The 16,416-nt window shown below is 39.8% G+C and overlaps 1 protein-coding gene across 5 annotated transcripts in view; it reads left to right on the forward strand.

Moving 5' to 3' along the window:
- St7 (suppression of tumorigenicity 7) overlaps positions 1 to 16,416 on the forward strand; it is a 243,136-nt gene that overhangs the window by 45,799 nt on the left and 180,921 nt on the right. The window contains exon 1 of one of the 5 annotated variants that reach the window (XM_052173275.1): positions 5,766 to 6,146. The exons of the other annotated variants lie outside the window; for them this stretch is intronic. Coding sequence (XP_052029235.1) covers positions 6,125 to 6,146 — 22 coding nt within the window. The 5' untranslated portion in view covers positions 5,766 to 6,124. Of the gene's footprint in view, positions 1 to 5,765; positions 6,147 to 16,416 lie in introns of those variants that run through there. 5 annotated transcript variants of the gene reach the window in all.

A 16,416-nucleotide genomic window follows, 5' to 3' on the forward strand; every position in this document is an offset into this window, starting at 1 on the left:
TTCTCACACATGCCCTGTTGTTTCTTCTGTATCAGTTTGAGTCATACTCATAGAGACTTAAATGGCAACCCACAATAAATTCATATTTCTCTTCTTTTGGCCAAAAGCTTAAAATCAAGCATCTGAATTTAGGTTATGCCATACATACAGAAAATAAAATAAAATTTATACACAATTATGGGCCAAAAGTCTTGATATACTAGTGATAGGAAAACACACACACACACACACAAACACACACACACACATGCATGTGCACACGTGCACACGTACGTGGGGGTGCATGCACATGGGTGTGTGCATGTGCATGCATGCATGTGTGTGTGTGTGTGTGTGTGTGTGTGTATGCAATGCAGTTGTACTTACTTTAGAGAAAACCTAAAATAGGGTATTGAAGATTTATAGAACAAGTCTATTTGGGACACAACTACCTAGGTTTTAGAAGACTCACTCTCATGCTGAAAGAGGAAAGAGAATATTTAATAGCTCAATACAAAGCAGTCATATTTGTAACATTTTATCAGATAGCCTTCCTTTAAGTAGCTTCCTTTAAGCTTTATACATTTTGAAATTTTGTTATTGTGAGAAAATGTGTGTGTGTCTGTGTGTGATGTGCATGTGTGTGATTGAAGGTGTACATGCCCCTACAGTCTTATGGAGGTCAGAGGATGATTAATGGAGTTTGTTCTTTTCCCCTTTACACATGATGGAGAGCAGATCCCTGGGCTCACAGAGCAAGTGCTTCGCCAGATGAACCGTCTTGCCTACCTGAGTATGCTTTCAGTAATGAAATTGTTCCTTCTTCCAATAGTAGAAGCACTAAGTCTTTCATTTTAAGTTGCTTGTATATTGCCATTAATATACTTCTTTATTGTTTTCAAATAATGCTTTATTTGCACAATTGATTTTTTAGAGATTCAACTTTAACAAGTAGATATCAAGCAAGATACTAAAAAATACTTTCATAGAAGGGAAGGTGAAAATTCAGATTTGACAGTTTTAAAATGCATGTGTATGGTTTCAGTCCTGCCATATTAATAAAGGCATTCATTAGATTTACTATTGGATTTATTAGGAGGTGCTTCAAGCGTTATCTTCCAAAATTATTTTACTTCAGTCATTTTTAAACCTGGGTACGTTTAGTTTGCTCCCTTTGAAGAGAGCAACTCATGTTTTCAGTTCTTGGACACATGATTATTTCGAGCAGGAATAGAGGCTGCATTGCGCTGTCTGCACAGGTCGGCGTGACCCTCTCCTACTAAGTCACACCATTAGACCACCGGAAGGGATAGCTTCCAATAGAACACCGATATCTGGTGATTTATCAATAGATTTACTGTGTAAACTGTAAGGGGCCCCCAGCGTCCTTGTCTCTCCTGGACTTTGCCATCGCCTTGCACGTGGTGTCTGTGCCGTTCACATGGCTTCGCCCTTTTGTTTTCAGATCTCTGTTGAAATGTCACCTTTTCTTCTGTCACCTGGGAATTTTGCTTAACTTTTCTACCTTTCATCCAGCGTCCTCCCATTCCTTTCTGTCTATACACACACTACCACTTCATACGTGGGACATTTGTTCCTGTCTCTGATCCGCCGGGGCTGGGTTAAGCCGTGCAGAGGAAGGGTTAGTGTGTGCTGTGCCCCTGGAGTAAAGCAGTGGGCTCCCAGGAAGAGTGGTGGTGTATATGTATGCATGGATTCTTTTTTTTTTTCCAGGATGGAGTTTCTCTGTGTAGTCCTGGCTGTTCTGGAACTCACTCTGTAGACCAGGCTGCCCTCGAACTCAGCATTCCACCTGCCTCTGCCTCCCAAGTGCTGGGATCGAAGGCGTGTGCCCCCACAGCCCACATGGATTCTTTTAGAAGTGCTTCCTGGCTTCCTTCACTAGTTCAGTAGGTGGTGCCACTCAGGCCTGGCTTCATCTCTGGCACCCAGACACGGGTCCCCGACCTTCACTTCTGCCCTGTAGCTTGTGGTCCCTCCACCACGTGCTCTCACGCAGTGTTAATTGAATGGAATAATTAATTTAAGAGGATGTTATTGTTGTATTTATCGGTGTTCCCAATTTTATAATTTCTTCTTTCTGCGTGTGTAGGAGCTTGTGGAGTGCATGTGCATTTTTGCCCACGTGAGCCTGCACGCACATGTGGGGGCCGGAGGCTGACACAGAAGTCTTCTCCGATCACTAGCTGCCCTGCTCACTGAAGCAGGGTCTCTGAATTGGACCCACAGCTCCCTGCTGTGGCTAGTAGCTCACCAGCTTGTTTTAACCGTGGAGCCAGCCCCTCTCCCCCTTATGATGACTGTTTTGAACAATAAATTATTTGGGATATTACCATTTTCTCTCATTGTTAATGTTCATTCATTTACAAATCAGATGTCTTATTTTTTTTAAAAACTGAATTAAAACTTTTTTTTTTTTGAGACAGGGTTTCTCAGTGTAGCCCTGGCTGTTCTGGAACTCACTCTGTAGACCAGGCTGGCCTTGAACTCAGAAATCTGCCTGCCTCTGCCTCTCAAGTGCTGGGATTAAAGGCATGCGCTACCACTGCTCAGCTGAATTAAAACTTTTACTATTGTTTCTATTGCATGTATTTGTGCTTTATGTGTCTGGGGCACCCATACCGCCATGTGCATTGGGGAGTCAGAGGTCAGGTTTATGGAGTTGGTTCTCTCTCTCGATCTTTACATGATTTCTAAGACTGAACACCCTCAGGCCCTCAAACCTGTGCAGAAAACACTTTTACAGACTAGTCATCTTGCTGGCCCGCATTGCCATTCGTAGCCTGAAATTCACACTAATGTATTTACAAGTGGGAGAGCAAAGTCCCAGACATTAATAATTACAATATAAAGTGAATATAAAGGTTACCTTAGTTTTGAAATCTATGTGTCCTTTTTTGGCAGGGGGAGTAGAATGTTTAGGAACTTCAAATCAGTTTTATTTTTCTTCATTTGCTTCCATTACATTTTCCTTAGGGACCACATTAAAATATGTGTTTATTCTCTGAACATCCTAGAGGAGATAATTAGAACAAATGAAACTTCTGAAGCAGTTTTTGTCAATGAGGATACTCAGTGATGAGCAACCAAACTTTCTAAAGTGTTTGAAACACCTCAGGCCTCCGGGTCAGAGGAGTCAAGTGGTGTGAACTCTGCCCTGTGTTGTTGACATGTCAGATGTCTAATGTTTCTAGCACACTGATGCCTCTAAGGTTATCTAAAAGGAAGGCTTCTTGGAAAATACTGTAACCTTTAACCTAATTCTTATAACCCTGTGCCCCAAACGAGACGCTGATCCGTGATCCGTGCTTTGAGCTCACCCCTGAGCTGAAGCGAGGAGGACATCAGTTGGTGACGGAGGAGTCCTTGCGTTGTCCTCATCCTGGCCTTCGTTAGACAGGCTCTCATCCTCAGGGGAGCATCTTCTGTTCCTTCTTCTCTAATTCTTTTAATGGCTAAATTCATCCATTACTCCAGTGTCTTCATGTACAACATCTTGTACACAATTTAAAGTAGATCTTTCCTAGGGTAAAAGTAAATAAGCAAACAAACGAATAAATGACTTGTATGAGATAAACGTTGGCCTTCAGATCCCATAACTCTTACGTGTAATCCTATCCCCACTTGCTGCAGATACACCTCAACATTATTAATATTCTGCCTTAACTGTTGGCATGAAATTTTTTTTTAGAAAAACAAAAATAGGGACATTTTTATATATTTACAATTTAATTCGTGCTGAGGTTTTTATTACATCTGTAATTTTTTAGTTTCCCTTAGTGACTTATTTTTAATGCATCTCTATCTACATTTTCAACCCATTTGTTTTCATTTTATTTCATTTGAACTTTTAAAATACTACATATTTTTAGCAGCTATTTGTTCAGTTTTTTCAAGAGGTGTTACAGTAGACAGACCAACAGCTTTACTTTGGAACCAGACCTCCTGGATTTGAATCTCAACATAAAAGGTATTACTTATACCACCTTGGCAAATTAACTTGTAAATGTAGGTAATAGCAGCATCTCCTGGTGGACTTGGTATGAAGATTGGATGGATGAGCACATATAGAAGTTGAAAATAGTGCCTGATACATAGTATGTATATACATACTATAGTACGCAAAGAAACAGTAAGATATACAGTAAAGTAAGCAAAGCAAGATACATACAGAGAAACATAGTAAGCAAAGACACAGTGCTTATGATAGTCTTTTCTGCAACACTAGCTTCCTTCACACTCATTCCTCATAGTGGCCCATGATAGCTCAGCGTTTATGTCTCCTAAGACAGTTTACTTTGAACAACTTGTACAGTGAATACAATGAACTATTATGCAATCAGCTAAGTTGATGAAGCAGATCTACATCTAATAGCTAGAGGAACTACTAAGGCTATTTTAGATGTAATTTGCAGTTCCACGTTCTTGCCATAACTTTAATGTTTAAGAGTTGTGTCCATTTTAAGACAGGGGTTTTTTTTTTTTTTTTTTGCCTTTTTTAGTTTGTTTTTTGTTTTTGTCTTTTCGAGACAGGGTTTCTCCATGTAGCCTTGGTTGCCCTGGAACTCACTCTGTAGACCAGGCTGGCCTCAAACTCAGAAATTCACCTGTCTCTGCCTACCAAGTGCTGGGATTAAGGGTATGTGCCACCACTGCCTGGCAAGATGTTTCTTTGTAAACAAGTCACGGAAAAAGGTATGTGCGCTGAGAATGAGTGCAGGGAGACTTGAACTCTTGAACCTTCTCCTGTCCATGATTTTAAAGTGGAGCATCATGCACACAGTACTCATTTTGTACATTTCAGAACTTTAAAAGCACTGGAACAAAATTCTGTCTTTGCTTGTGTGGAGTAGACCACTCTAAACAAAGTTCACATACTTTTAATATGTGTTTAAAAATGAGATTTAGGAGAATAAGAATAAGATAATGCAAGAAGAATTTTATTTGCTCTGTGAGTTATGAAGCAAGTTGCTATGATTTTCAATTCTTTCTGTTTGAACAGATTAAGAAGAAATAGGTTACTCACACATTCCCATTTGTCCACAAGGGTACACACACAGGTGTTTGAGCACAGCCTTAAAATGACAAAGTTATTCTGAAAATGACAGAAATTTTCAAATGTTAAATTTTAAGGGCAGAAGGAATAAGAGGAAAAATATGTGTACACAAATCTGTGGTTTTCATATTTGAATAATGTGTGCCAATAAGTGAAAGTCTAATCTCTACTGTTTGAGGCTATTATTTCACTAATGCATTCATGTGCGTGTAACTGCTCCAAATATGTAATATATGTCTTTTCATCTATTTGTGATTAAATGAACAACCTTAGAGGTTAGCCTTCCATAATTTAGAGATAATAATCTGGAGCCCTTCTGAAATTACTTTTAAACATAGATTATTTTTTCTCATCTCCGATGATCCTTGATTCCCTTGCAAAGCTTTATTTGCTGTACTATAACCAAGAACCTTGATCCACGCGTCATTGTGGTTAGTTGGTGGAAGGCCAGTATTTAAATTTCTTTGAGGTCTCTTGCTGAGTGGCATCACAGGATGAAGAGCCCTTCAGGAGGGGGAATGCACTTGAGGTTTTTGGTCTTGTGCATTTTGTGACAAAGGAATTCCCTTTTGAATCGCGCTGCTCCCTTGAAACCCTTGGAGCCTCTGGTTCAAGCAGCGCAGTCAGTGTGTGCAGTGTCCCTGACGTCATCCGGCGTATGCATAAGCTCTGCTATTGTCTTACCGCCGGAGCAGGGCTGAGGACTGCAGTCTGCGCCGCTGCTCTCAGACCTGCCGGGCTAGCTACCTAGCCCTGCCTCACTGCATCCCTCCAGAGCCACGGGCGGCAGCCTTTCCTTGCCTGGTGGATTTTGAAAAGCGGCTCTTCAATCTGGGTTGGTGTGGGAGACCTGGCTTTCTATTCTCCAGAGAAAGCTGAAGCCCTCAGAGGAGAATCTGGCAGCTGGACGTAGCTCGGGCTGCATTGTCTGCCTTCATGACCCCTGCTGTGTAGCCGGCGCATCTCTGCTCTCAGGAACACATGCACATCTTACATTTTCCTACTTCCCTTTTCTTTTTCTTTCCCTTCTAACAAAATTGTTTTTTAAAGCAGCTTCTGGAGCCAGCCATGTTTGGTACTGAATCTTCATGTAAGTAAATGGATCCTACTTTTCTGTTCTACAGAACCCGTGTGCTGTCATGGTTTTGCTGGCTTGAGTTCATATCACTTTGCCTTAGGTTAATAATATTTGCGTTTGCCTCTAATTGCAGAGGAACTGGCCTTGGGTAAGGGACTTCCCTGAAGTGGATTATTCATTCTTAAAGCCAGGATGTCAATGTGGTCAAAACCAGGCCTCCAGGAGGGAGGGGGCAAGAAGACAGGGTCCAGGCAGCCTCCCAGACTCTGCTAATTGATGGGACCAGGCCTGTCACCAATACATTGTCAGAGGATCCTAATGTCCTCAAACCCTAAAATAGATGCTAGAGGACTCTGAAGTGAAAACATTTATAAGATAAGGGCGCATATTTTTCATCTAAGGAGAGATAAAGATGTCTTTATATATCTTCCTCTATAATTTTAACAGAAACACACGGGTAGATGCTACATGTGGATATAAGAAGAACAATAAATAGCATTTTTTTTGAAGACAGTGTTTATTGTTTTTGTTTTTACTATGGCATCAATTTTGATACATTGTCTAACATCACAGAACATCAGCAATGTATCTGTTTTAAACTTAGCACAATGAAATTGCTTTGGTGCAGAGCAGGCCCTGCACAGAAGGCTGGGCTGGACAGCACTTGTAGGCACACTAAATAGGTAGGTATTTAAAGACTCGTGATAACCAACCTATCTGAGAACTATTTAGGTGTTTGATATAAAGTAACATAACCTGTCAGTGAGGTTGCACAGCCCCTGCAGAACATTATGCTATCATTGGTAAGCAAAGGTGACAGTTAAGAGTTTCTAGAGGTTTGACCTACTGGCCTGGCTTTGCAGTGGGGGAGGGGGTTGGGTTAAGGTAGGACACTGAGGAAATCTATTTTTGATGATTTTGTAATGTGACTTTAACTTTCTGGTAACAGGCGTCTATGTGAGTGTGGAATGGCTGCTGGTTGTTGAACAGCGTTTGAAGAGCTAATGCTTCTCTGTTCTTTTGTTTATTGACTGGCGTTAACAAAGGCTCATTTTTATTGTTTTATGGTGGGAAGCTCCCATCTCGGCTGCTACCATATTTTCTAATCAAGCTCAAGACACTAACAGTGAGATTTAGTATCCATTCAACAGAAGACAGTGGTGCTTCTTAATAATTTGAAAATATTTTAAAATTTATTTAATGGTGCATTTGGAATTCTTGTCATCCAAGAAACAGAAATCCAGTGGCAGAGATTCCCCCACCTTTATTTTAGTAATGGAATTTTGTTGATTTAAGAACCTAGGTGAGGAAAAATATTTATATTTATACTGTGTATTAAAGGAAAATGAGTGTGGTTACTGGCAGTTGAAATCCATTGTTGGGCTGTATGCTAGGGCTTCTTCCATTGTCTGGCCTGTTTTTCCAAGACGATACAATCTTTTTTTTTTCACCATCAAACCTTATCTTTTGATAGTCTCACCCTTGTGCTATGTGGTATATTTGAAAACTGCTCTTGGTTTCCATAGCTACCGTTTTGGAACGGAGTTGAACACAGCTCAGCAAACAGAACTCTATCAAGCAAGGTGGTTTTTTTAAAGCATTTTTTCTTTTTCTTCTTCTTTTTTTCTTTTTTTTTTCTTTTGCTTTGACTGAGGATTAATTTTTGTCTCTTGCGTGTGTCTAGAAGCCCACAGGTATTCATGCTTCCAGTGGGCATTTAGGACTGGAAATGGCTGCCTTCTTTTGGATGAGGAGATAGTGTGTACTCTAAGCTAAGTGTGTTTGCTCTGTTTATAGCTATAACCTTTCACCTTTATTACTTCACCCTGGGCGGTGTTTTGAAGTGTTAAAACCTCTCCACACTGAGAACATGGTGGACAGGGTACTCTGAAGTTTCACTTACTCTAGCAGGAGTCTCCCAGAGCAGCTTGGAGCTCTCGCTGACCTGTAGTAGGGAAGTCATTTTCTACCTTGCTTACAGTGCTGATGTAGCTCCTGGAAGCACTAGAAGCTTCTGTCAGAGATGTTGTGAGTCTTATTCTTGACTTCTGGCTGCTGTGCCTTACTTTACTTACAAACTATATCCTAGATTATAACATACTTACACTATTTCCCCTTCCTTTTCCTCCCGCGGTTCTTCTTGTATACGTACCCTTTGTTGCTTTCTCAAATTTATGGACTCTTTTTTCTATTAACTGTTGTTAACATGCATCTATGTATGTTTGTGATATATTTATTCCTAAGTACCTAAATACAACCTGCCCCAGCTGTATAATGTACCTGTGTGTTTTCCGGGCTGACCCGTTGGTACTGTGTAGTCAGTGGGCGTGTGTGCCCTTCCCTGGGCACACTGCTGCCCCACGTCTCAGCCTTCCTTAGTTGCCTGCTGTCTAAACTGACTGATGTACCACAGGATGCATAAGTCTTAGCTTGGCTCTGAGCGTTTGCACCCATGTTTGTACTAGAAACACCCCTACCTGGATGGAAGTACAGAACATTTCTGTACTTCCTCTTTCCTCAGGAAGAATTATGGCCTTCCCATTCATTATTCTTGCCAAGTGATAATTACCATTCTGATTCATGACTTCCCAGACTAATGTTAATGAATCTTTTAAATTTTCTTTCTTGCTTTCTTGTTTTTTTTACATATAAGACAAGGGAACACATCTTAATTTTTAACTTGTTGAATATATAATTAAGTTGATTTTATGTCTTATATTTTTGAGGTCAGGTGTCTCCAGTGGCCTGGGTTCTACATTACTATATTTCTGTCTCACCAAGTATTTGCTTATCTTTAATAATTCTCTCTTAAACACCCCCAAATAAAAAGGAAGTACATAACCTTTTTTAAAATGACAAAAATTGATCTCGAAGTACAAATGTCGTAGAAATTAAAGGCTTACATAACTGTAAAAATAATTAATACATTCAATTAATGCCTGATAGAGTTTAATTTGTTTAATTTTTTTGTCTGTCTTTTATAGTACAAGTGATCTAGTCTAAGGATTTCTATAGACCAGGCAAGCACTTTCCCATCCCCAGCCCACTGACATCCTTTCATCCTCTGTCTCTAACAATCCCATTCTCATCTTCTGACCAGCGGATATCCATCCATTCCCCATGCTTGGGTAGACTAGCCATTGTCTCTTTAGGCTCATCTTTGACATGAACTTGTCTGCAGCTTCAGGGGACTCACCATGACAACGTAAGAAGCATAACAACCTGGGGTGCTCTGCCACTCTGTGACCATCTAAATGGTTTTAACCTTTCTTCCCACTGAAAATATTCACATCCAAAAATGAGACTAATGCTTTTCTTCTTTATTGGCTTTGAAAAACACAATTTTAGCTTTTGTGTGTCAGAATAATTTAAGTGTAAGAAGAAAATGCCATTAATAAAGTTTTATGGAGTGAAGCAATCATTACATGCATATTTGAGTACTTAACTTGATTTAGTGAAGTTTATGTAGAAATATCAGTTGAATTATGAAAAATTAAAAAAAAATTGTAAATGTTTAAAGAAGAAAACAAAGTTTTAGCTTTTGTGATAAGAACTGGTGACAGGAGAAAAACAGTTCTTCTCTTTTTGTTAAGTGAGAAAAACTGAGGTGTTGTCATTTGTTTATACCCTGCCTCATAAAGTTGGCTATTCTCAAAACAAAACAAAAACAAAACAAAACAAAAAACCAAATAACAACAACAGCGCCTCCCCCAAACCCTTCAAAACCACTTTAACTGTAATGAACATTATTCAATTAGTATTGTCTGGGATCAGTTCTGCTCCAGCCTCCTCTTGTATTTAACTTTTTCATTTCTCAAGGGTGTCAACGAAAGGGACCATTTAAGAGATACAGTGGTGGGAATTGTGCCCTGGTACATTAATTTGTCTCCCAAAGCACCTGCCTTATTAGACTAGTACCTTACCTGCTGAGAAATAGTATATCCCCAAAGCTAATAGCATCATCTGATCTCTCCTTCCACATTTTGTAACAGGTTTATTAAAGAGAACACTCTAATGCCCTGCAAAAATAGACCCAAATAAACTCCTCTAAAAGTTGAGAGAGAGAGAGAGAGAGAGAGAGAGAGAGAGAGAGAGAGAGAACACGTTCTACACTAATGCATTTGTGAGTTATGGAGGAAAGCACCAGGGTACAGTAACCAATGAGAGACATACTCATCTGATCATAGCAGCCATGGGGTGATGACAGATGACCCAGAGCCACCTCTGTGATTGGCCTGAATCACCTTGGATGAGGTAATGAGAAAGAACTGTTGATGTTACTTGTATACTTTGTCTGCGGTGGGCACCAAAATTCACTTGTTGCCATTACTCTCATTATAGACACATGAAGTTGCAACTGGGCAGTTTGTTAGGAATGGTAATAACCATGGTGTCACGGTGCCAAAACCGAAGCGATTCTCTCAAATGGTGAGCAGTCGTACGAGAGATAGTCAGATGAATACACCTTGCAATGTTAGGTCACAAGGCTGCTGGAAGAGAGTGCATCTGTCAAGGAAAGCAAGCTGCACTCCTTTATGTGCACCACAGGGACTTTTTTTTTGACAGCTGGCTGTGTGTGTGGTTGAACGTTGGTCTGTTGTTTTACTGTGATGTGTGGATAAGCTGAAAATATGCATAGGGACTATAGTTGCCCCAAATCACCTTTAAAATGGACCGTTTCTCAATATAAACACCGGATTATTATTAGTAACCGTGTTAGAACTGCTTTTCTGCTGTTAGTATGCTAGACATTTTAGGACTATCACCTTTTCCTCTTTCTTAGTACTTGCTATGTGTAACCGGGTAATTTAGGAACCCCAGCTATTTTCCTTTCTTACAACGTTAATCTGGCTGCAAGTACTGAGCTCTATTGGAGTTCAGATTCTTACATATGAAAGCAAAACAAGAAATGCTTAACTGGGGTTTTACTAGCCTCCCAAGTCTTCACTTAGAACATGGATGTAAAGAAAACTATTATTACACGGATTTGGATAATCAGAGAAGCACAGTCAGCGAAGGTGTGTCAGTAGGAGAAAGCAACTGTGGCTCGTGGGGATTTAGGTCGGGATAAACTTTCAGAGGAGCTTGGGAAGGAGTTTAGGGTCATGTAACATTTTTGACTCGCTTCTCTGTCCACTTTTTATTCTAACAGCAGGTTCGGGTGTGACACTTCCTTTAGAATCTCTTCTCTGTTGATAGTTAACATTGTAACTTTAAATCTAAGAGGATATTTTAAAGGGAGAAGTAAATTTCTTTGTGGATATATTCATGTTTATCCACTAGTTCAAAAGTAGAATAATAGCATCCATTGATTTCTTCCATTATGCCGGACTCCCTGTTAGCCTACAGTTTGTTCAGCAAAGGCTACACACGCACCCAGTGCTGTGCTGTTTTCACTGCTACATGGACCAGATTCATATCCTGTCTAAACTGTGGGAAATCCATCGGGGAAAATTACCATATATGGAACTTTCCCCATAGAATTCCCATGCAATTACACAGGATGTGAATAGTACTTATTGTTTTGGAGTCTGAGCTAGAAAAATCACTGTACATGTGTATTTTTAAGCATTCACAATATCTATAATATTTAGTTAATATAGCCAGTTATTTTAACTCTCAATACAATATCATTTGGTATACCAGTTGTGTGGTTACTTTTATGCTTTCACCTAGAAAATACACATTTGGTATTAATTAAAACTCACACTTACTATGCTATAATAGTAAGTTGTAAGATCATCACTATATTTTGTTTGTATTCTTGGCTCATAAAGGTAATTGTGAATTAAAAAAAATGATTGTGCAATTTAATATGTGAGGCAGAAATGGCAGCCAGAAGAGATAAGGAACACCAAGAACAGACATTCTGGGCTCTCAATGGACTGCATTGAAATGGTGCCTGTACCACATACCACCAAGGTTTGGCTGTACACTTTTAAATTGTGCTTGTTAAATGAAATTTTGGTGTTTGGAGAACTGTCTTTTCTGAGTCAGGACATATGTACTCGGGAGAGGCTTACCAAATATCAGCTCTGTAAAATACTATCCAGCGCTAGGAAGGAGTCACAAACATCAGCTCTGTAAAATACTATCCAGCGCTAGGAAGGAGTAACAGAAGAAAGGAAGCCATCAGTTCTCAGACTTGGTGGGGGGACTGGAGGATCCGCGAGGACAGCATTGAAGGCATGATGGCTGAGGTGTGTCTGGGATGGAAAACGCCTTGTGTGTTTACTACTTCTGCTCACTCGTATGGCAGGTACCACGAAGTAGTCACAGCAATCTTGCAGAAATGGCTTAAGCCTGTTAAGTTGGAATGCTTGACATTTAAAGTACTTCATCAAAATAAATGTTGTCAATGTCAGTGTGCTAGTTATATGAATGTATGATTTAAGCAAATATACCAAATTAAGGAAAAGCAGGAATCTTCAGTATTCCAGGTATATACTCTTAGATGTAAAATACATGGCCTGGGTCACGTTGTGGTTCTCAGCAGTGTCAGAGGGTTAATGAGTCAGTTAATATTGGTCTCTGATGAACAAAGATCCCTCCAGTTTAAATGGTATCCCCAGGACATGGCAGATACCACCATGCATTAAACTTCTTATTATACTAAGTGAACACTTCTTCTTTTTTTTTTTGTGAACGCTTATTCTTCACATTTGAATCTACTATAGGTTAAAGAATATTATTGGAAATATATGTTGAATTGTATGGGGTTAATACAGGGCTTAAGACCATGTTTTAGGCTAAGGAGTTTTTCATTTATTTTTGGTATGTCAGAAGTATGTCATCTTTCTGAGCAAGACCAGGTAACCCAAAAGAGCAGTGGGAGACATTAATTACAAAGTGTAGATTTATATGGAACTGATGTTTCCATATACTGATGGCTTCAGAATGTCAGATCGAAGTTGAATTGTCATATTTAAAGTTACATAGTAATGGCAAGTTGCTCTAGCCATCAATTTCTGTACAGCATGAAAATAAAATTGTGTCCCGGTCGTGATTCAGAATTAAGCACATATTTAAGATTCAGGACTTTGCACACAGTTGGGGCAGCAGCAAGCCTGTTGAGGATGTATATATACTAAGAAATCACAGTCGTCACTGTTGTAACTTTTACCATTCCTCCAGCCTGGCCACCAGACATTGAGGAAAGACTTTTTGTAGGGTCAGGCCTGGGGAAGAACACATAGGTGGTCCGGCTCAGCCTTGACTCACCAGAAGCCTACAATTTCACTGCCCTAGGCTTATTTTATATCATGTTATTATTACTATCTTATAGCCCCAAACACAGCATCTTAAAATCAGTGTGCATTGCTTTCATTGTCCTTTGGTTAAAGCAAGACCCACTTATTGCTGCCATCCTTAGATTTCATAAGCAGTTATAGCCAGAGGTTCAGAACAGCTGTGGCTCCTACCTGTTGACTTGGGGCTTGCTGGAGCTATGGGCAGAAAGGTTTGTTCTTAGCTTCTTCATGTGGCTAAAGCATGGTACTGAATTCTTGGAAGTAATATATCATGAGGAGCATTCTGAGAGAGCAGGCAGAGGCTGTGGCGTTGCATTTGCTTTAGCTTCTAATGTCTTTGAAGTCACTTCCCTATATAAGAGTGGCCACATAACTCACTAGGATGAGCCAGATTCAACGGGAGGGGAATAAAAACCATTCTGTGGTAAGGGTTTGAGTGGCAACATCACGTTGCAGAGGAGCATGTAATATGGAAAATATAATAGCAGCTTTATCTGGAAAATAGAGTTTGCCACAAGTAGTTTCTAGACTAAAGAGGCACTGCTCAGGGATTTAGAAATATTTAATATAACGTTTCAGAAAGTGAATATTTTAGACTTGTATCCTATCTCATTTTTAGTTATTCATTTCTGACATTACAATACCAAATTAGTATAGATAAATAGTATAAGCTTGTGTAGTAGAAATTTATTTTTTATGCCAATATACATGAATCAAAGGAAAAATACTTTTTACTTAAATTGGTTTTACGAAATATGCAGAATATTTAAGAGAAATAACTTCCTTGCTTACTTTTATTGTGTGTCTTTGGCCTGAATGTATGTGTGTGCATCACGTCACTTCCTGTTTCATCCAGTGTCCAGAAGAGGATATTTGATGTCCTGTAACTGGAGTCACAGCAGGTTATTAGCTGCTCTATGAGCGTTGGGGACAGAACCTGGACCCTCTGCAAGAGTGACAAGTGCTCTGACTACTGAGCCAGCTCTCCATCCCTGGAAAATCAGCTTTTAAAGCAACATGATTCACATTGCATACAGTGTATTCGCTTTCAGTGTATAGTTTGATGGAATGTGTATGTTCTTGTAGTCAGCGTTATTCCAATCTAGAATAAACATGCTATCATCACGCCAAAGACTTCCCCTACGCTTAACAGCCAGTTCCCCTGGTCACAGTTTCATACCAATGGAATAATACACTGTATACATTTTGCTCAGCATAATGCTTTCAGCCATGTTGTTGGAACTACTGAGAGTTCTTACTGTTGAACAGCAGAAAGAAATGTCTGGGTTCTCCCTAGAGTTTATTCCTGTCTCAAGTTCTTATGAATAAAGCTACCATATAAATGCTCAGTGATGATTCCTCCTGTGGACATGGTTTCAGTTCTTAGCCACAATTCGACTTGCTCTGGCTACTTGACTTTTTAGAGCTGTGCACTGAACTCAAGACCTTGCGTGTGTTAAGTGAAGGCTCTTCCGTGAAGCTACATCCCCAGACCCTAGGCATTTGTTTTCCTTCTCAACAATTACATACCTGGTAATGCCGGTTTTGGGAAATTGCCAGGCCATTTTCCAGAATCCTTGTATGTGTGTTACCGCAGGGGAGGGGAGTTGATTTTGTCTCTGTTCTTGCCAATGTTTGCTTTGTCAGCATTTTCATTTCATGCCGTTTACTAAGTGTATGGTGGCATGCTGTGATGTCAGTGTGCATTTTCTCACTCTGAAATAATGTTGAGCAGATTTTCACACACTGCTTGGCCCTGTGTCATATTTTGATGAAATGACATTTAAATAACTTATCCTAAAAATTACGTCTTTACCGAGGTTTGAGAGTTCCTCATATGTTTTGATACAGTACTTTTGTTAAATCTAGATATTGACAACACTTCGTAGTATGCCGTGTTTGTTATATTTTCCTAACAATGTTGAATTTTAAATTTTGCCCAAGCCCGGTTATCAATTTCTAATGTACTATGTAAAAAGTTATATATGCTTTCAGGTTGAGATTTTTTCCTCTGTATTTTCTTCTAAGTGTTTTGCTTCTGTGTGTGTGGTGAGCCACTGTCGTCACACTTTTACACATAGTGTGTGTTACTAGGGATGCTCCTTGTTTTTTTTTTTTTTTCACCCAGCGATTGAGTTTTCTTCTAGTGTTTTATGGGTATGAGCATGGGCGTGTTCATACAATGCTGCATATGAGGAGGTCAGATGATGACAACATGTGTGACCTGGAGCTCAGATCAGGTGCTCAGGACAGGGGAAGCACCTGTGTCAGCTGAGCTGCACGTTCCCCGTGCTCCCTCAAAGTGGTATGCGTGTCCCTCAGTTATGCCTTGACTCTGCTCCAATGTAGGAAATTCAGCTTTGAAATAAAAAAAAAAAAAACAGAGCTCAGAGCTGCTTTCTTAATCCACGAACAAAAGATTATACAGAGAAGATTAACTTACATCACTAAACTAGGTATATGGGCCTAGAAAAAGTACGATGTAATATAAAGAAAAAAAAATGAACAAAAGAGACCCCCTTTCTACACCTTCCTGTCATCCTCTGGAATTACTGGCTTTCCAGAGACTCCCATATATCTGTTTTCTTCCTGATCTCCAGAGACGAAGCAAAACTTCCCTCGAAATAGATTCTCTGTAACATTTGTCACCTTTAAAAATTAAAACTTAAGTTCTTAAAAACTTTTGCTAAGGTGTTGGTGAGGATGTGGAGAAAGAGGAACACACTCCTCCACTGCTGGTGGGGTTGCAAATTAGTACAACCACTCTGGAAATCAGTCTGGCGCTTCCTCAGAAAACTGGGCACGTGACTTCCGAAAGATCCTGCTATACCACTCCTGGGCATATACCCAGAGGATTCCCCAGCATGTAATAAGGATACATGTTCCACTATGTTCATAGCAGCCCTATTTATAATAGCCAGAAGCTGGAAAGAACTCAGGTATCCCTCAACAGAAGAATGGATGCAAAAAATGTGGTGTATATACACAATGGAGTACTATTCAGCCATTAGAAACAATGAATTCATGAAATT

Source organism: Apodemus sylvaticus, chromosome 2 (genome assembly GCF_947179515.1).
Source record: "Apodemus sylvaticus chromosome 2, mApoSyl1.1, whole genome shotgun sequence".
Classification (NCBI taxonomy): Eukaryota; Metazoa; Chordata; class Mammalia; order Rodentia; family Muridae; genus Apodemus; species Apodemus sylvaticus.